General features: G+C 35.6%; 2 protein-coding genes across 2 annotated transcripts; one reads left to right on the forward strand and one right to left on the reverse strand.

Moving 5' to 3' along the window:
• Positions 1-8318: 8318 nt before the first annotated feature.
• LOC132556044 (ubiquitin carboxyl-terminal hydrolase 48-like) lies at positions 8319-11734 on the reverse strand. Its single transcript, XM_060220437.1, has one exon. The coding sequence runs from the start codon at positions 11732-11734 to the stop codon at positions 8468-8470; it is 3267 nt and encodes a 1088-aa protein (XP_060076420.1). The 3' UTR covers positions 8319-8467.
• A 1689-nt stretch (positions 11735-13423) lies between these two features.
• On the forward strand, positions 13424-21975 carry LOC132556045 (DALR anticodon-binding domain-containing protein 3-like). The gene is made up of 13 exons (XM_060220438.1): positions 13424-13615; positions 14469-14773; positions 15177-15565; positions 16052-16122; positions 16407-16526; positions 17201-17277; positions 18300-18358; positions 18690-18772; positions 19086-19212; positions 19375-19433; positions 20268-20384; positions 20865-20933; positions 21856-21975. Exons 1-13 carry the CDS (start codon positions 13424-13426, stop codon positions 21973-21975), a joined length of 1788 nt encoding a protein of 595 aa, XP_060076421.1.
• Positions 21976-22694: the final 719 nt, after the last annotated feature.

The following is a 22694-nucleotide window of genomic DNA, read 5'->3' on the forward strand; positions in this document are numbered from 1 at the left end:
ATTTCTGTTGTATTATCTTATCTAGCGTTCAAAATATCTTGCTTTTAAACATACGTGTACTGTTAAGTGTGAAACGACAAGAATTATTTTGTAGGCATGTAGTAATTAATACTGGCCTTCAAGTAGAAACGATCAAATATATTATCTCCTTTATTATATAATATATACATGAAGTTGAATAATAGAAACTGGAGGGGCGAGTTATAGTATTTGTTTTTAAATAGAATGAAGACGACTATCATGTTTATTTTCCTACTTTATTTATTTATTTATCTATTTATTTATTTATTTATGTGTGTGCGTGTGCAAATATCGACTCGAAACTTGCAATTTGCATACTACATGATATACAAAAATAACGTTGTACGCATTTTTAATTCAACAAAGATAAGATGTGTTTTATTTCTTATAACTGGCTTTCAGAGAACAGAATTTGTACAATACCTTTTATCATTATATCCCTCATGTTGTTTCTTTGATGTACATGTGATGTTTATTGCACAACTAGGGGTATCTGAGCACCTCTCTAGCATGTGTTAATGTTTTTCGTGGATACTCAATAATCCTATCACAAGTCAAACTACCAGGTAAACAAGAAACCCGTTTACAAAATGTTACAGGTTATAGGTAAAGTAATCCGCATTGAACCAATGATTTTAAGAGTATAAAGAAGTCCTGTTTACAATTTTAAGATACATTTCTACATAAAATTGATAGCGACGTCATACTAATATCTGTAGCTGCGATGCATGTCAGTTCCTTTTAGTCGCAATATTTGTAAATCTATCACGCCTAAAACCACTACAGGATAAATGGGCTGTTCTCCTTCTTTTCAATTGAGCGACATAAGATAAATGTTAATCTACAAATTGAAGCTGCCCTGTTTCAATTTACATATTGAGTATGAAGTAATACGTAATTTACATCTACATGTCAGAAGTCATGCAGAACCAATGTTGTGTCCGTTATAAACTTCACCGCGTTAAGAAAACAAGAAAATAATGAGGTCGTTTTCTTCATTATTTAAATCAGATTTCAAACTACATGTATACAGTAACTGGGTATTAAATCGTTATCATCTAAACCCGTGACCTGTTTGAACTTTTAACATATTTGCAAGCATAGTCATACAAATAATAACTTTATATCGTGCAGCCCTTCGTAACAATTTCATTGCTTGTTCATTACAAAATATCCTGAAAAATAACTCTGGTTTTCAAAAAAATGTTCAACTTTGATATTTTACTTTATCAAAGGATATGAAGTTTTAATTCAAATCGTCAGTTTTAGGGAAATGCCAACGGTCACAGCTTTACACTGAACCATCTTATCATTGTGTAGTGATTACGTAATCCAAGATTAACAAATACCCAACAAAATAGATTGATTTCCATATAAAATGACATTTTCCTTCGTTTCTAGAATATCCAGTATTTTGTCTGACTATTGACACAAACGCAATGAAAAGGAAACGCCCAAACTAGATTTCCCAAATAAACAGGTATGTAACTGAACTAAGAGGTTTACTGTAAACTCGAATGACGTCATTATTAGATAACACATTTAACACACGACAAAGCATTCGTGAAATTAATGGAACAACATCTTCCCCTCAAGGAAAAAATTCAACTTAAATATATATCTTTTTGTAGCACTTTCCTATATTACGCAACTCGATACACCAACAGCATCGCAATACACCACGCCAAACTTTTGCACGTTGTCCAAAAGAAATAAGATACGTGGATTTCTAATGGTGTGAAAAAGTTGGTACGCATATAGAAGTTGAGGGTCCGAAGGGTCACTCATAGCAAGGTGTTTTTTTCATTACTACTTCCTATTACACACATATCTAGATACACTCTGTCATACAGCTAAGGCAAATAGCATATTTCACTCCCACGGAGAAAACGCGACTGCTTGCGGAGTATTTGCAACATACAGATCTTTTCCGGACGGTTGAGATTAATTACCTTATCAACAAGGAGATGAATGATTATTTTTCTGTTACCTTTCTGACTTTATTAGGTACTCGTATGTATTTTCTGTTGTCCTATTGCTTCGCATCATTGGTGTGACTTAATTGTTATCTTGACGTCATATCATTTCATGAGAGGGGAATCCCCTTCCTCAACCCTAGGGTGAGACAAGAAAATCTCACACCGGTAAAAAGCATGGATTTACCTCACCAGAGTGAGAGACAAGGAAATCTCACACCGGTAAAAAGCATGGATTTACTTCACCAGAGTGAGAGACATGGAAATCTCACCCCGGTAAAAAGCATGGATTTACCTGTCCAGAGTGACAGACAAGGAAATCTCACCCCGGTAAAAAGCATGGATTTACCTCACCAGAGTGAGAGACAAGGAAATCTCACCCCGGTAAAAAGCATGGATTTACCTGTCCAGAGTGAGAGACAAGGAAATCTCACCCCGGTAAAAAGCATGGATTTACCTGTCCAGAGTGAGAGACAAGGAAATCTCACCCCGGTAAAAAGCATGGATTTACCTGTCCAGAGTGAGAGACAAGGAAATCTCACCCCGGTAAAAAGCATGGATTTACCTCACCAGAGTGAGAGACATGGAAATCTCACCCCGGTAAAAAGCAAGGATTTACCTGTCCAGAGTGAGAGACAAGGAAATCTCACCCCAGTAAAAAGCATGGATTTACCTGTCCAGAGTGAGAGACAAGGAAATCTCACCCCGGTAAAAAGCATGGATTTACCTCACCAGAGTGAGAGACATGGAAATCTCACACCGGTAAAAAGCAAGGATTTACCTGTCCAGAGTGAGAGACAAGGAAATCTCACCCCGGTAAAAAGCATGGATTTACCTGTCCAGAGTGAGAGACAAGGAAATCTCACCCCGGTAAAAAGCATGGATTTACCTGTCCAGAGTGAGAGACAAGGAAATCTCACACCGGTAAAAAGCATGGATTTACCTGTCCAGAGTGAGAGACAAGGAAATCTCACCCCGGTAAAAAGCATGGATTTACCTGTCCAGAGTGAGAGACAAGGAAATCTCACCCCGGTAAAAAGCAAGGATTTACCTGTCCAGAGTGAGAGACAAGGAAATCTCACCCCGGTAAAAAGCATGGATTTACCTGTCCAGAGTGAGAGACAAGGAAATCTCACACCAGTAAAAAGCATGGATTTACCTGTCCAGAGTGAGAGACAAGGAAATCTCACCCCGGTAAAAAGCATGGATTTACCTCACCAGAGTGAGAGACAAGGAAATCTCACCCCGGTAAAAAGCATGGATTTACCTCACCAGAGTGAGAGACATGGAAATCTCACACCGGTAAAAAGCATGGATTCACCTGTCCAGAGTGAGAGACAAGGAAATCTCACCCCGGTAAAAAGCATGGATTTACTTCACAAGAGTGAGAGACAAGGAAATCTCACACCGGTAAAAAGCATGGATTTACCTGTCCAGAGTGAGAGACAAGGAAATCTCACACCGGTAAAAAGCATGGATTTACCTCACTAGAGTGAGAGACAAGGAAATCTCACACCGGTAAAAAGCATGGATTTACTTCACCAGATTGAGAGACATGGAAATCTCACACCGGTAAAAAGCATGGATTCACCTGTCCAGAGTGAGAGACAAGGAAATCTCACCCCGGTAAAAAGCATGGATTTACCTCACCAGAGTGAGAGACAAGGAAATCTCACCCCGGTAAAAAGCATGGATTTACCTGTCCAGAGTGAGAGACAAGGAAATCTCACTCCGGAAAAAGCATGGATTTACCTGTCCAGAAGGAGAGACAAGGAAATCTCCCACCGGTAAAAAGCATGGATTCACCTGTCCAGAGTGAGAGACAAGGAAATCTCACCCCGGTAAAAAGCATGGATTCACCTGTCCAGAGTGAGAGACAAGGAAATCTCACACCAGTAAAAAGCATGGATTTACCTGTCCAGAGTGAGAGACAAGGAAATCTCCCACCGGTAAAAAGCATGGATTCACCTGTCCAGAGTGAGAGACAAGGAAATCTCACCCCGGTAAAAAGCATGGATTCACCTGTCCAGAGTGAGAGACAAGGAAATCTCACACCAGTAAAAAGCATGGATTTACCTGTCCAGAGTGAGAGACAAGGAAATCTCACCCCGGTAAAAAGCATGGATTCACCTGTCCAGAGTGAGAGACAAGGAAATGTCACACCGGTAAAAAGCATGGATTCACCTGTCCAGAGTGAGAGACAAGGAAATCTCACCCCGGTAAAAAGCATGGATTCACCTGTCCAGAGTGAGAGACAAGGAAATCTCACCCCAGTAAAAAGCATGGATTTACCTGTCCAGAGTGAGAGACAAGGAAATCTCACCCCGGTAAAAAGCATGGATTTACCTGTCCAGAGTGAGAGACAAGGAAATCTCACCCCGGTAAAAAGCATGGATTTACCTGTCCAGAGTGAGAGACAAGGAAATCTCACCCCAGTAAAAAGCATGGATTTACCTGTCCAGAGTGAGAGACAAGGAAATCTCACACCGGTAAAAAGCATGGATTTACCTGTCCTGGGTAAGAGACAAGGAAATCTCACCCCGGTAAAAAGCATGGATTCACCTGTCCAGAGTGAGAGACAAGGAAATCTCACCCCAGTAAAAAGCATGGATTTACCTGTCCAGAGTGAGAGACAAGGAAATCTCACCCCGGTAAAAAGCATGGATTTACCTGTCCAGAGTCAGAGACAAGAAAATCTGTCACACAGCTGAAAACAGTGAACTTTGTCACTTATCTGAGACACATAGTAATAACCGATTCACACATCTGAGACAGTGTAATAACTGTTACACAACTGAGACAGTGTAATAATTGTGTCACACAGCTGAGATAGTGAAATATCTGTATCACACAACTGAGACAGTGTAATTACTGTGTCACACAGCTGAGACACAGAATAATAACTAACCATGCAAAACAACAGAGACATGGTGTAATAAAATACAGCATATCTATAACCATGTCACAAAGCTCGTACACAGAGTTATCTTGAAACATCCCAGATAGCTGGGACATACATAATAATGTAAGACAAATTGGGAGGTAAGTTTGCAAGAAAACGTGACAAGGGAGATAACTTCGATTGACATGTGATCCATTATGTCAAACCAAAAATCTGTAGTAACTTTACATGAACATCATGTTGATTTGCCTTTATCCAACTCGTACAATAGTGTTATTTCAATATTTCTTAAACTACATCCCCAGACAAAATTACACAGAAACATTCACATGGAATCATTTAATTCTTTCTACACAATTGATAAACTCAAGCTCATGTACATTGCAGTATTCAACATAAATGAGAGCAACATCCTGGTCATTTTTATCTAAATTTTACTTAAACACTTTTATACAGTTTATAATGTAACTGCTGATGACTATTTTAAACGTTTTCATTATCAATGAGACATATGCATTTGATACAAGAATTACGTTTCATTATTCAAAACCCAATGTTAACTAGATCATCTTATCCCTTATTCGAAACATCCATCAAAAAATTAAGTAATCTCGATTCCAATATCTATACTTCATGTACAAGAGATTTTTTTCTTTTTGAAAGCTTGCTAAACAATTTTACCTATAAACATCAAAGAAGTGTAGATGTATAATGTAACAGCATATATTATAGTGGTTATCTTATCTTAAGCAATTTTCAGGCTCAAAGTATTGTGCTAAAATATGATTTTTTTTTTTGTGGTTTCTGTATGTTGTTTATACAGTAATTCATGTGAATGTGCAAGTTTATCATTGCACCTATCCATTAAAAGTATATAATGTGCTAAAATCAGATTTTGTCAAAATGAGTATGCTTATGGTATCATGATGCATATTTTGGAGGAGGACCGTAACATACTTCTGGCATATTGTTTTTGTTATAACAAAATCTTGTTCTAGTATATATTTAGAAACTCTCTGAAATTCTAAATTCAAAATGAACTTTTTTTAAAATTGCTCAGATAAATCAAACTGCATCTGTGACCATCTATTGACATGAATTTTATGGACAAAATGAAAAAAAACAGTAAGACACCTATCTTCCTCAAAGTCTGCAATGATACACTTTCACATGTATCATATTATAACAGAAGTACCTGGATATTTTCTTCATGACAACAAACAACAACTCTGAATAACTTTAACATTTGCAAAACATTAAAGAATTTCAATATCTCAACTAAATTGTCTTGAGGAGGATGACCCTCTACTTTAAGTGTAAAAAGCACAACCTTCAACAATTACCAAGATAACATCAAAAGATACATAAACTAATAAGTTCATATGTAAAACGATAAGAGATATTTTGAGATGACAAAGAAATCAGATATTTTAAAATTTTGTTAAGAAGAAAGTGGGATGAAGTGTTCCAAAGAAAACATCAGCAATAAAGATCAACTAACCTGCAGTGTTTCCCCTTACCTTTTGAAACAGGGGTTCACTAAACAGGGGTTAAGTGTGCCCCTAACAATGTATTCATATGGGAGAGTGCTTGAAAACTGGAGGTATAAGTCTTTAACTTTAGCAATTTGGGGGGTAGAGCCTCATTGAGGGTAATGAGAAATTAGTATACAACTATTAACCAAATATATTATGTATCAAATATTAGTTAATTTCAAGTGCTATTCACAAACAACTCCTACATATCAGGTAATTCACGCATAGCAAAAGAAAATTATAACTATCAAAAAATCTTCCATTTAGAAGAAAGAAAAGAAAAATAGAACCTGATTAACAATGCCTCATCAAAAATACATCTATATTACTCCTAGAAAACAAAGGACGTGCATGTCAACAATGCTAAAGGTAACCATGGGTTTCCTACCTTCTGTACAGCACATTTACTAGTGCTGTACCACAGATAGTCATCACAATGTGAAAAGTCATCAGTTGTGTGCATACCAGTACAATGAAACCAGTCTAATTTACAATGCCCAAATAGATTCAATAATTATTACTTCCTGTAAAATCATTCAATTTTGTGGGAATTTATTTTCATTGGATTCATGGGTAGTCTTAATCTGAGCAAATGACCTGTAAATATAAGAATAAAAAGACTTATTGACTCGTATATTTATTCATGAAACGCAGTGTCAGCTAATCATACTGATTATATTAGTACTTTTTTTGTAAAAACCATGAATATTATATTCCATGAAGAGATTTTACAGCATATATAAAATTGGATGTCAGAAGTCAGAATGCAATATGATTTAGTAGAATGTTGAGACATGACTACATCTGTATATAATTAAAAGCTGGGCTAGACAGGTTTCAATATACTTTACCGTAAATTAGTAAGCACTGCACATATAGACAATAGTATGTGGTTGCATTGATAATGACTGTGAATCTTAACTGTTTAATACTTCAGTAACCATCCAAGATCCAAGTCAGAGTATTTATAATACAATGCTTCACATATTGGTTTTGCAAGAGTAACATTGACTAAATGTTGTTAAAAGTCAGATGCAATTAGTTATATGTCACTGTTTTGGAGAATGTGTTCTGAACATATGAAAAAAGTCCTCATAATTGTTATCGTTTTTTTTCTTATTTTTTTGAAAGATGAAAATTTTAAATAAATGTGGAAACAATATCAAGAACAGTATTTAATACTGATTTGATAAATTGATCAAAGTTTAATTCTTAACAGTCACCCCCACAATACATAAGTAAACAATATATTGAGTGTTTTGTTCCAAATTTCAAAACTAGAGACGCCATTTGTAAGCTCACTGTGAGAATGTACCATATAGGAAGCTAGCTCTTGTCCAGAATAACAGAGATACATAATTCTGGAACTAATTTTCTAATGAAAGAATGACAATCATAAAACCAGCTGTTATCTAATTTAACGGATAACTCATATTTAATCAATGAATTCAAATCCTGAACCAATACTGTTTAAAGGACATCAAGTCAATACATTTAATTACAATCAATTCAAAATTTCAACTGATGTCAATAAATCATGAATGGAGATTACATATATCATATCAAGAGGGAAATATACTATGATAAATGGATATGATATGTACACCTGTAATAAGCTGGTTTAGCACTATTATGCAGTAGAAAAAATCACAAGTACCCCCTGGGGCACACAATTTGGTTACAAGTTCTTTAATCCAATTCTGAATTTTACATGAACAACAGACATATCATATCATCAGATACATCAGACCTGCACCAATATGCTATAATCATCACATTCACAAGTTCAGTTTAAGGCAGAGCTACAATGTAGTAAAGCATTTCTGTAAAATCACTTTTCTTAATTCAAAAAAGAAAAAAAAAAAAGGTTTTCATTTACCAAGTTTATGGTCTTCTATGACCATTCTTAAAAGTTTTTTATTTGTTTTAAATAGAAAAACATTCACATACTAAATAAATACTACTGTACCAATAATAAAATTCAACACTAGGGCTTGTATCTATCTAAGTGGAGATAATTTGGTATGCAAACATCAATGCCCTAACAGACCTGTGCCTTTGAAGCCCGCCTCAGGGCCAGAGGACACTTGAATGAGATCCTGTAGGACCATGGGGTCCTCCACTGGTTCATCTGCCTGCAGCATTATAACTGAACCAGGAGACAACATTAGGCTCCCCAACGTGGCTGTGTCATCATTCAGACTCACCCCTGAAACAGTCAGATTCTGATCAAATGGGGGCACAGAAAACAGCTTCATGATCTGTAGTTTTAGTTCCTTCAACGTATCTGTTGAAGACACTTTTAACTCTTTCTCACCCCTAGATTTTCTGTGGCGCTGACTTTTGCGTCGTGTTCCATCTGCAAGTTTCATGAATTTTTCTGGAGGTTCTTCAAAACTTGTCCTGGATTTGTTTGCATTCTGTTGTATAAAATCTGGATCCTCCTCCTTTTCCATGTCTGTTGTATTCACCAGCTTTTGATCTTTTGGGACTTTTCTGATATACATAATAGCATCCTTGAACTCATATCTCGCCTGTTCCTCTTTCTCCATTCTATCATCGACACATTCACGACATACTTCAGGCAGGGTGAAAACCATCACTGTGCCATCCTCATCTTGTGTTTTTACAATACTTATTTCATAGTCAACTGCAAAGCTTTGTGCGATCACATCCCACTCTCTTGGCCACACATAGACAACCTTACCCCCATGGTCAATAAGGTCTGGATGAGAATTTGCTGGAGGGTACAAATACTTCAAATGTTTGCATAAGAGAGTTGAATTGAGTACCTCCCTAACTGGTTCCCTTTTGAGAGGCTCTCGAATGAAATTTCTCCATTCTCCGACAAAGGCAGCACTAACTACATTTACTTCCTGCGGAGAGCTTAATGCTACTGGACGTTTTTTATCTGCAAAGAGTTCATTGAGTGCAGATTTTTGCTGTGTGGCTAGGAGTTTATTCATCTCCTTACTTTCCTGTTCCTTTTTATTCATCTTATTGCATAGATCACATGATGGTGTACTTTGTGAAAATTCTGGACAGTCTGGAAAGTACTGCCTTAACCTACCCCACACATGATCTGGCACAAGTTTTCTACAAGAAAGGTCTGGGTCTAGTTTATCATGATCACATAAAACGTCAAAGTTAAATTTCAAATCTGGGCCTTCTTCCTCCTCTTCATCTTCTTTTACAGTTCCATTTTGATTTCTAGAGCATGTGGCTTCTTCTGTAGAACAATTTGAAAGCCTTTGAGTTTCCTTGTTAACCAAATCTGTGTTTTCCATGTTATGCTTAGGTGAAACAGTCTGTTCCTCTTTGACATCTTCTTTACCTGTAGCCTCATGACAGTTGCTTACTTTATCTTGTCTTGTTCCATCCAACCGCTCCATAGCCAATTTCTTCCAGCTTCGTAGTGATGCTTTTCCAACCCAATACGAAGGGCCATTTGTTTGAACATTGTTAATTTTCATAGAGGCACTTATATATTTCTCATCATCAACCATTTTGATTTTTAGTCTTATCATGTTACAATGTTGTTTGACACATGTATGGCAAAGAGAATCCACAACACTGAGGCGAGGTCCTCCACCATATTGACTAAACAACTTACTGGCTCCAGCAGAATTAACACACTTGAGTTTGACTGCACAGTGGGGGTCAACCTTGCCATGATGACAAAGGAAAACCTTGTTGTCTATCATAGGGGCCTTTGATGGCTCCTCTAACCACATATTGAGCCACTTTAGCCCTATCCATTCCATTTGGCTATGAGGAATATCCTCCACGAGAAGTCTAAGGTAAATTTCCTTAGTCAATTCCTGTTGTTCTTTTCCAGTCTCAATATTACGATCTCTCATCAGCATCATTTCAGCAACCCACATTTCAAACTTTTCATTGTCGCTGTCAACATAATCTTTGACGTGTTGAGGGATTAGACTTCTGGATACAATGCTGTCTTCTTTGCTGTAGGAGTTGTTCTCTACCTCTTTTTGGCGAGTGTAGACTAACATATAGGCATTTTTGGACCCATGGCTTCCTTTTGGGATTCGTCCTTTTTGTTTGCCTTGGCCTTCCTGAGGGTCATCCTCAGTACCAAGATGTAGGTTTGAACCCTTCATTTTCTCTATTTCCTCATCATTGTACTTGTACCAGGTGCGAGAGTCCATGTCTTTGATGTGTGCAATGTAGTGGCCACTATAGGCAGTAGGGCCTCTGTGGATTAGTACTGCTGTCAGACTGTAGATGGCGTTACTGTCCATCTCATCATCATCAGGATCTATATCTATAATTTCCATCTCATTCTCTCTAACAATTCTAGGTTTTTTGACAATAAATTTGGACATGTCCAAGACTTCAGGGAATTGAATGAAACTGTTCAGTTTTTTCTTGTGCCCTGTTTTTTTATCGAACACAAATCTCAGTAGTTGCAGATTAAGAACAGGTGGAAGGTCCTGCAGCTGTATGGAGCGAATGGCGTTTTGCTTTCTAGAACACACTGAACACATGTATTGGTTGTCTCCTTCAAGTTTTTCCTCTTTAAGGAAGTCCTTAAGAGAGTCCTCTAAAGTTTTGTGTCCCCTAATACTTAGGTCTAACTCATAGAACTTAGAGGGGCACTGAGAGGAATTTCCACACTGACTACATGTTGTCACATAAGCATATTCCCCACAAAACTGGTTTTGTATAACAAATCTAACACTGGGTTCTAACTGCTGAGACAGAGACTCCTCTAAAAGGTTAAGGAACAGCTTTGAGAACTCCTGTGCATCCTGCTGTAGGCCTGCATCTAAACCTAGATGTTCAATAAACACTTTTGGGTCCAAGAACTGACGCTCAGAATGCTCTAGTAAGGCAAACAACAATTGTAGATGACCAGCAATACTACTTGGTGACCAAGTCTCCTCTGTAACACTGCTCATGTCAAGTCCATTCTCTCTGTATTTGTACAAAGCCTGTCGAACAGACTTGTTATGAAACCACAACTGTAGGAACGTGTTCACGTAACACGTAGCTCCTAAATTTTTTAAACCCACAAACATCCCATCCTCTCGTCTTTCCGCATTTGGATCCTCTATATCATGCCAGCTGCTTTCATCAATTTCCCCAAACCACACTCTTTCCCCGATACAGTTTAAACAGTGCGGATTCCCCTTACAGTTTCTCTTGCAGGCCTGTGGCTTGCACTTTTTAAGGTTTAGTCTGTAAGCAATCTCCACATGGTCATGATCAATATCTTCTGGGTTGACTGTCTCTGCCCACTGCCAGGCAGCTTTGTCCAGCTGCTGCTTAGGCGGCATCCTACAACACAAACAATGTTTACTACCACATGGCTGAAGAAAGGCTACCAGATTGTAAGAACAAATTAAAGTTTAAAAAAAAAAAATTGTTTAGCCTATATTCATATCATGAAGAAAACAAAATCAAAAATAAGATTTCACTTATTTAAATTTGACGTCTTTACCAAATAAGAAACACATATAGTTTGGGAAACTGTTATTAGTTTGTGTGAGAAGCTGTCATATAATTAACTCATATAGTGACCCATGTTTGAATCTGCTACTTAATAATGTATTTATAATATAATACTTAAACAACAATAACATGTTTTTAATGTAATAATAGTATAATATATATGATTAAAAGCAAGTGACCTACTACCATATTCGAGTGTCTTGTAATTATATTGACAATAAAAACATTCAGAAATATTTCTATTTTATGCACTTACACTACAGACATTTTGGTAATATTAATCTGGTATCGGGTTAAATTGAATGAAAAACATTATCTTATATGATTGAGTAAATTCAGTAATTGGATGTGCGCAGTGACGTCACAACAGGGCGGGACCAGTTGCAATTACAGTCTTGATCGTAAGTACAGTGTCTGTCTGCAAGTACTGTTTACAAGGGGGTGGCTGCGACCAAATGTAAATTTAATGCAGGTCTTACGATGACCAATTTTACATCATAATCAAACACAATGATGATATTGCTACTGGCACTACATCAAACTTAAAACTGCATTGTATATGTATGATTTCTGGACAGCAGTAATATTCATTCTTGCAGTTACACTAGAAGAGTTGTCCCCCCTGCATCTGAGGTTCAAGTTTTAATTGAACTTGTTCATATAAGATCATGTGACCTAGTGTGGGAAATCATAAATTACATATATCATATACAGAAATAATGGAAAAAAATAAATCTGGAAATTATGATATTTCCACAATCATTCTGTCTCATTAATCAATTGATAGTTAGAAAACCAATGCTCCCAACACTTAGCATAGTCTGGGGTTCACATTTCATACAGTGCAAGCTCATGTTCCTTACCAGAATGTGGGCTGGTAATTTTTCAAGTCAGTTGTTGTAAACTTGGGAAACCCGAGTTGCCAACTCAAAGTATATACACAATAACATGCTATACCCACCCACCATACATAAGACAACCAATATTTTAGTATAGCCAGTATCAAGAAAAGCAATTGCAACCAATAGTTTTATTAACAAACCTATGTCATATACTGTTTACGGAAAAATAAGTCTGAACTATGTATATAAACAAAATCTCATATTTGGTTTGAGATCATCCGTATTCAGTTTTATCAGTTACACATGACGCATTTGCTGCAACCTTAACATAACGATTAATGACCATTCTTTCGCTCATATATATGTTTTGCGATAATTTTCTTTTATATTCATACTTTAAAACAATGTCCTGTGTTCAACTAAACATCTGCGTGTCAACTAAACTGGTGTTCTGTGCCAACGTAATGACTTCCCGCCTCTCTCGTTCATATTTTCTTACCTTGAACTGAATCGACTGCGTTATTAAAATTGTCCATGTCATTTAGGTGCTCTCTCATTATGACTTAGGAACAAAACGCACAAGAGATCTGACAATTAATCTACATCAGATAGAAGCCGGGGTTTCAGCAGCAATAACAAACTTTTACATGACCACGTTTATAGTAAACAACTATGGAGGAAAACGAAAGTAGGCACATGTTTCTCGCTTCCGATACTAGATCAGAATTACTTTCTGATGTCCAGAAATGCTTAAAGTCTCGAAATATTTCTTACGACAAAACATCTGTGGTCAAAAGAGTTCGAGATCTTTATGATGGTGACTACTGTATTCCTAAAGGCTGCCTACCAAAAGTCACGAATGAGGTAACGAACTCACATGGGTTGTAGGTGTTTACAACTCGGGTTAAGATTTCGGGATTTCAAGAAAACGGAAAGAGTCGAGAAAAAAGGAGGTATATATTGTATCAGATGATAATGACATCAACAGGACTATTTATATGGATAGATTATACACACTAAGGTATAAAATATTTTGAAATGGCGATAAAATTATAACGAAAATAGGTCGAGTTACATTGTATTAAGTAGTGATGTTCTTATGAACATTAGATGGTTAATATATATTATCCCATGAACGTCAATTTTTATACATGTATATATTTTTAAAAACCTGCTCTTAGATGTGTCAGAACCTTTTAGCTATGGCCTCCTCGTCCCTGTTTATTCTAGTGCAGGACTTCATCAAATTCCTCTATAATTTGCCCCCTGTTGCATGCTGATATGGCTTCATTGACTTGCAAAGTTAGTGGAGTAGACTTAACCAGGGTTCACCACAATACAACACAAGAACTCTTTCTTTATAAGAATTGTGATAGACTGGAAACATCTTTAAGATTAAATTGTGTGTGCACCAACAATCAAGGGATTTAAGTCATCCCTCACCAAGCACTACCAATAAAGGCATTTCTCTCTCTTTTGTCATGCAAAAACAAGCATTAGGATCTTTGAGGTACAGTTACGGATAGACAGATCACATCCCATGCTTTTAAAACCAAACCAGGTTTAGTCTAAGTCAGTCATTTTTATGGAAGTTGAATTGGACAGTAAATGGTCTTTCTGGTAATGACAGAGCTTATACAATTGAGATACTTTCTTGAGCTAGAAAAAAACCGTATTGAATGCAAAATATGTAAGTTGTTATAAAATCTTGTTTTAGGTCTTGGAGGAAATTTGTGCAGAGTTGATAGAATCAAATACAAATCGACATTTAAAGATATGCAAAGCAACAACTTCCAAACACTTTGGCTTGACATTCTACCTTGAAAGGCCATTGACACTGAAATCTACTCTGGTGCCATTTTGGCAGAACAGAATTGCTGAATCTTCGTTTTGTAATGTTGGGAAAGGTAAACATGTCTTGGTTGTTTCTTCTGACTGGCACAAAAGGAACAGTGGTGACCTGGAGAACTTACGGTCCACTGTTTTGACGGAACATGTGACATATATCTTAAAGGAAGCAGGGTAAGCATCTATGATTTTAGATAACTATTCATTATGCACAATACAGTGCTCCGTATTGTTAGTTAGCTTTTTCGAAAATTTTATTTCCACTATATCAAGGATGGTCTGCAATTCCCCCACCCCCCCCCCCCCACCCCCAAAAAACCCCCCCCCCCCCCCCCCCAAAAAAAAAAAGAAAAAAAGACAGAAATAGAAGTCAAGAAAATGTAATAAATTGAAATTTGTGACCCCCCCCCCCCCCCCTTGAATAACGTAATGGAGTGTCATTTGATGAGATTTATTTATCAGATGTTGATTATAATCATATATAATGTTTAAAAAAAAGAGAAAAAATACATTATCAAACAGAAAAATAGATTTTAAAAAGTCAAGAAAATGTACTTATTTGTTGGTTTTGTTGAAGGTATTCTGTAGAAGCTGTAAGATGTTGTCAACAAATCAAAACTTTACCAGAGTTACTGGACCTGAAAATTCCAAGCATAGGGTTAACAGATCAGATCTCTGCAGACTGTAAAGAGTTGGTTAAATCTCTGGCCATGAATAACAGCTACTGTAAAGAAAGTCACAAGTCCTTTGACCAACGTGACAGTGATGTTCCATGTAAACATGTAAAGTTGGAGAAGGACAGCTCTGTGTGTGATACAGGTGATTCTGTAAGCAAACCGTATGTGGTGGACAGAGAAACAGGACAGCACCAGACCAAGGTTGTACTTAATCTCCAACAATTTGTAGAGGACAAGCAGTTGCTTGTTGGTAAAGATGGCTATGATAAGAACCTGAAATTCTCAGAATGTGAGTTCATTTTTAAGTTTTGTCAAAATTGCTGATTAGCAAAACTTCTTTACAGATTTCAAGTTTGCAAAAAAAAATTGTTGTTTCTAACATTAAAATTAATTGTTGTATTGAAATTCAATATAAAAACAAGACAAAACATTTTGAGAAATAACTTGTGAAACATCACTTAACTGATTTTGAAGCAGTATATGTTCCAATAGATGTGGAGTCTGCATCTGTCATAAGGGAACTTTGTATACTTTTGATCCAGGTACTTTAACTATACATCATGTAGTGTAGTCGTACTATGATCAAAACTGATGGACTGTGATTAAAAGATGCAGTGAAAAGTTATGACAAAATTAATAGATGTTTATAGGCAGTCATCCATGTTCACGAGACAAATTTATGCAGTTTGAAACGTAAACCATAATTCAGGATAAAGTTGATTTTCTTAATTTGGTTAAACCATTCATTTAAAAAGGGATATTTTTTCACCTTCAGTTTTATATGGAGGAGATATGATATCAGACACACTAACAGAATCTTATCTTTTACACGAAGCTGTTGGAAAAGTGAGTTGGTTTTTTACATTGAATCCTTGTCTAAAATATCAGAAATAGACAAACAACTTCAATATCTATGAAGACGTCATACATACATTTAACTTTAAACTATCCAACACATTTATCTAAGGAGGAAAGTAAGAAAAAGTTTCAAATGAAATTTTTATTGTAAATTTATTGTTTGTAAGATTTGCAAGAAAAAACAATTATGAATCTTAATTTCAATCTTTATGAAGTTTTTCGTAATTTGTTTAAGATAACATGTTATGATTTAAGAAAATGTAATTTTTCAGTTACAAAAGTATGGAGCAGGAACTATTGTCTATGTAGTACCTGACAGTGGGTATTTCTCCCAGCAGAGAGTAGACCTATCAACTAGGGCCATCTGGCCTCAGGACCATTCCCACAAACACGTAAGTTGGCACTCCCACAAACAGGTATGGCAAGGTATGAAAAGAACCTGACGACCAATGGCCTCTCATGTTATAGGTTCTGTCTGATGCTATGCATTATTGATCAGTTCATCAAAGAAAAAAGAACAGCATTTACCCTTTGAAATGTACAAAATTTGTAATGTATTGCTGAAAATAATAAAATTTTTAAAATGTTCCGATATATCCGTAAATCTTAATAGAATTGTAAAATTAGTATTTCAAAAGAATCATATCGATAAGGCACTGATCCACTTGTCAATAAAGAACAGATCTGAAGTATTGCTTAGTGGTGAATCATCTGTCCATCTTCCAAAATAGAAAAAAAGGAAACCATTAATGATATATTTGGTTTATAGGGTTTAACATCCTCACTTAGTTGAGTTGCCCAGTCATAATCTGGCAATTACGGTTGATAACAATCAAATGCGGAGTTTTAGTATTGTATATAAATGGAGTATACTAAATGTGTGGACTCCTAGTGTCAGATGTAAAACTAAGTATGTTCTTACCTGTTTCTGCTCAAAGAAGAAAGGCTTTGTTTCATTTTTAAGGAATGTGAAGCTACAAATCATCAAATCCTTAACACCTGTTGAGAACTCATCTTTTCTGAATGTAACAAAAAACAATTTCCTTATTTCTGATGTCTGTGTTAGGTTTACCTTGTCCATGGTCCAGTCAAATCCAGGAGACAGACACAAGCTAACCTTAAAACTGCTGCAGACTTCATACAGTAAGTATGTACTTACACAGAAATAGACTCTATACACTGTCCACAAAATAAAAAATCCAGACATCTACAAACTGAGTCTTAGATATAACACCCTACCTATTTCAGTCAAAGTGCCATCAGATGGGCATCATGTTCTAGATGATATCATCATAACAAATCTACAGGTTGTACCAAATAAAAATAGACCCGAACCTGGCCATCTAGGAAAATTTATAAGTAGTGGACAATTTTAACAAATATCTTCATGTACTATCATTAAAACAAAACGGACATGCAGAATACAAAACAAAACAATTATTCAGTTTTTGAAATGTAATGACACCAGTTGCAGTAATATCACACAACTGAGGATCAATAATGTAGTTATTGTGACAATAATCTTTATTGAAACATCATCTATCAAGCAGTGTTAGGTCAAATTGAATCACACACCTTAGATTAAAGAGTCGATCATTATCAGAAATACACAGAGTATACCCTAAAATATTGAAAATAAGCCTGTTACAAAAATCACCATGGATCTCTTGCAGGGAAAATATCATACCTTGAAAATAAGATGGCCTTGCAAATAACCGATAATAAGAATTTAGTCAAGTTAAAACTAAAATGTGACTGTGTTGACAAATTGAGGCACAGATATTTAAATTTTGCATTTTATTGTGAATGTCTCGTTATCCTTTTAAATTTAGTTTCATCACTGCATCTTTGTTCAGAAAACAAGCTTCCTCAAAAGACAAGCAACAAGAGGCATTTAAAATAAAAGCTTTCATAATTATGCCACACTCGGGTCATCAGCTCAAAGCAACTTGTAAATGTGGCATTCCTGAAGATTAGCTAGTGACAAAAATAAGCAATGAAATCACTATCTTATTTTCAAGATTAATTGTTATGTCAAACTAAGATGAATGAAATGTTTATACACAGCTTGACATGAATTTCAATAAGAAGAATATTTTCTCTGTGATGTGTAGATATAAGTTATATACCAATGGTATATATATATATATTTTTTTTTTTTCAAGGCTGAGATTTTCTCAGATGAAGGCGGCTGCGTTAATGAAATATGGAGAGGAGGTTAATGGTAAGAAATTTCATTGTGATCTGCTAATTTCTAAACCTTCATCAGGATTGTTCCATGATTTATGAATCTCATTCTTCACTTGTTCTCATTTTTACAAACCACTTACACAATACTCTTTTTTAAAATAATACTCCTGGTGCACTATTGAATCATTGTTTGTTGTCAACAACACAAGATAATTCTGTAAAAGTTTTAACAAATCAATTTTGTTTTTTGGTTTCCTAATTTGAGAAAAAAGGTAGAATTTGCTGTCAAAAGGGAAAAATCAAATATACTTAAATACTCTCTGCTGTGGAAAATGATAAGGGATAATTGATAATATTTTTTATAGGTCCAGGATGGCAGTCCACTATTTCTGTTCTCACTTCGGCAGGGATCAAGTTTGAAATGCTCTCAACTGTCAGCAGAAGTGCAGTAAGTTGACATCAAGGTTTTCCTTAGTTTTATAGGCCCATCTAATACCGAACATTTTGATAATTTAAGTTTCTCTTTGGTATTAAGATCTGCCTAATGTTTAAAATTGAAAAGTTAAAAATGCAGTTGACAACAAAATTATTGGGTAATGCAAGCGATTCCTGATCTTGTCATGTAAGATCAAAGAGGAGTAGGAATTGATGACCAGAATGCTTCTTTTATGCATATCCTTGATATTGTATTGAAATGATTTTTTTTCATTATCCTTTCTTTATGTAGGCCTTTATGATCATTGTTTGAATCTATGTTCCAGGTTAAGCTGGATTTATCGGAAGGCGAGAGTGGAACTGGTAATGACAATCGAACTGGTTCTTTTGTCATGTATAACTGTGCAAGGCTAGCGACACTCTTTAAGCACTATGAAGATTCAGTAAGGAAAGGTGTGGTTTTCTCTTTTCTTGGCAAATAATTGTCTTTGGACAAAACATGAATGACTTTTTAATACATACCGATGACAGGATTAAACATGGTTAAACAGCATTTTAATTGACACTGTTATTGATGGCTCAAGTTCACATTTTATTCTGATTTTGTCATTGCAGGTCAATACCCTCCACTTCCAGATATCAAAGATGTGGATTTCAGTCTCCTCAGAGAAGAGGTAAATACAAATTACGTCATATTCCTTTGGTTCATTTATTATATAGTATTAGAAATTGTATTTTAATTTTGTTTCCAAAAAATACTTGAGAGTTTGTTTCTTCAAAAAAATACTTACTTGATAGTTTGTTTTTGCAGAAAAATACTCACACAAGAGTTTGTTTTTTAAAGAAAATACTTACACGAGAGTTTTGTTTTTCCAGAAATCAATATTCATGAAGAGCATACATAGAAAATGCTGCTAACTTTTGACCATTTCTACTTGTTAGATAAGGTGTATATCTGTTCTGTATTACTTCAGGCTGATGGTGCAACAAGACAACATGTGATTAGAAAACATATTGTTGATTAAACATATTCATTAGATGTCTTTAGATCTCATGGTGTCAAAGTACTCTCTGGAATGTCCGTTTTACATGTTGGTGACATATTTAAATGTCTATATTTTAATTGCATTACATGTGATTAATCTGGTATAGGAACTTTTAACAGACGGTCAGATATGACTATTAGATTATATACTCTGCTTTGAAACATCGCTTAATGAATCAGTCTGGAGTACTGGAGATGGAATAGATGGGAGAAACTCTCGGGCACTTTTCTCTATAGAGAACTGAATCGCAAAGATTAAAATGACAATGCAAAAATGGTCAAAGGATTGTACAAGTGTCAATTGAAAAGCAGCTTTCGATGTAAATTTAGAATTAGATACTTTGGAGCCAAATCATTCATTTAACCACGTCCTAGTGGAACTTGTCAGTATTGCTTGGGACCTAACATGTTATACATCAAATAAGTATGGGAACAAATAACAAAAAGATTTGTTGTGTTTCAGGATGAGTGGTCATTATTCTTCCTGTACATATTCCCATACCCTGACTTGATAAGAGAGACCATTGAGGAACTGGTACCGACATCAGGTGGCATCTCAACCAAAATACACACGCACAAGGTAACTCGTTGTCACAGCTGTTTATGTGTGATCAAATGCAGTGTTTATAAAAAGACTTTCATAGTTGAAAAAGTTACCATCACTGACTGTATCTTGAAGTAATATAGTTCTTAATATTGAAGGTGTTTGAATCAGTATAATAATTCAATTCAGCATTTAAGAAAAACACACTCATACTCTAGCACTATGTTTACATTATTTACTACTGAAGACAAAAGCTACTGTGGGTGGTTATGGAATGGTTTCATTAAAATATAAGACATGTAAAGCTTGGGTTAATGTTATTGTATTTTAAATTTTTTTTTGTAAGTCATTATAATGTATTGGCAAAAGGCCAATAAATCAGAGAGGGAAACATGGTTCTTCCTTCCGTATAATATTGGGTGAATGATATGCTAAAAGTCATGCAATTTTTTGTAAATATCAAAGCTGCTTATTTCACTGTCACAATTCTTAATAAATTGTTGTTTGCATTTACAGATCTGTAACTTACTCATAAACTTCAGTCATAGTCTGAGTTCCTACTACAGCAGGACACATATCTTAGGGGTGAGTACATGTCACATTGTGGGCTCCTACTACAGTAGGACAGACATCTTAGGGGTGAGGACACATATCTTAGGGGTGAGTACATGTCACATTGTGGGTTCCTACTACAGTAGGACAGACATCTTAGGGGTGAGTACATGTCACATTGTGAGCTCCTACTACAGTAGGACACATATCTTAGGGGTGAGTACATATCACATTGTGGGTTCCTACTACAGTAGGACACATATCATAGGGGTGAGTACATATCACATTGTGAGCTCCTACTACAGTAGGACACATATCTTAGGGGTGAGTACATATCACATTGTGAGCTCCTACTACAGTAGGACACATATCTTAGGGATGAGTACATGTCACATTGTGAGCTCCTATTACAGTAGGACACATATCTTAGGGATGAGTACATGTCACATTGTGAGCTCCTACTACAGCAGGACACATATCTTAGGGGTGAGTACATGTCACATTGTGAGCTCCTACTACAGTAGGACACATATCTTAGGGGTGAGTACATGTCACAGTGAGCTCCTTCTACAGTAGGACAAACATCTTAGGGGTGAGTAAAGGGGATTGCATTTATACTGTATATAACACATATTTGGAAAAGATCACATCTATTTGAATGTTCTGACTTTCTAATTGATGAAATATTTCATTTGGTGTTATATAAGATGCTGAGTTGTACAATGAAAGACTTCCCGTTTCTGGCTTTGTCATTATGTATACATTCACTGTTTATCTGGTGTACATGCAATTCCTGAGAGAAATATATAATGGTGACTGAACAAATTATATATATATATATTGAATTAACCACTATGTATTGGATTTCTTCCGGGAAACAACATATTCATCTAAACTTTTGATGATCTAGATATATATTATCTATATTTAAGAAATTGGTGCTTGTTTTTTTCAGGAGAACCGCCCCCATCTGCTGCCGTTGATGTATGCTCGTTTGTACTTCCTGAAGATCGTGTTCAAGGTACTGAGTCATGCCCTCAGTCTCATTGGCATAGAACCCATGTCACAGCTGTGAACATTAATTTGTAATAAAATATTGAAACTTGTGTCTGTATTCAGCTTTGTTAAGATATTTAATAAATCAAATATCAAAAGAAGATACAAGCTGGCTGGGATAATACAGTCATTAATAGCTGTAAAATAATTTATTTTTGGTGGGGGATTTTTTTTGGTTGAATTCATAAGTGTGCTAAATCCACGAATTTATGTGTTTACGAGATATGATAATCAGATGAAAGTTGATGAAAATGGATTACAAACTTTATGAGCGATATTTAACCGCAAAATCAAATGACAACGTAAATGTTGATTTTTGGATAACCTCGAAATTTGAATCTCAAGAAAATACATGATTTTACAACATCAGCAACCCTCGTTTTTATTTCATTATTATGATTTTTTTGTCTATTAATTGTAAGGCAGAAAGTCGACCTTTATAATCTTCAAACATTTCATCTCATAGAAATATGTGAAAATATATCTCTGGCACGTAATCGGGATGTCACTAGCTAGTACTACTATTGACCTTCGGAATATTCAAATGTTCTTCAGTCATCTATAAATAGACTAACTAATCAACTGACGAAATGCTAGTCGTACATGTACTAGGATACTATATAACACCAGCTAGTTAGATTTAAGATATATACATGTGTTGATTTTAAAAAGAATAATTAGTAGTCACATGATCAAATTGATGTTAGAATCGACCATTTCAAATAGGAAATATGAAGT

The sequence above is a fragment of the Ylistrum balloti genome, unplaced genomic scaffold, assembly GCF_031769215.1.
Source record: "Ylistrum balloti isolate Yb309-2 unplaced genomic scaffold, AGI_CSIRO_Ybal_v1 Utg370542, whole genome shotgun sequence".
Taxonomy (NCBI): Eukaryota; Metazoa; Mollusca; class Bivalvia; order Pectinida; family Pectinidae; genus Ylistrum; species Ylistrum balloti.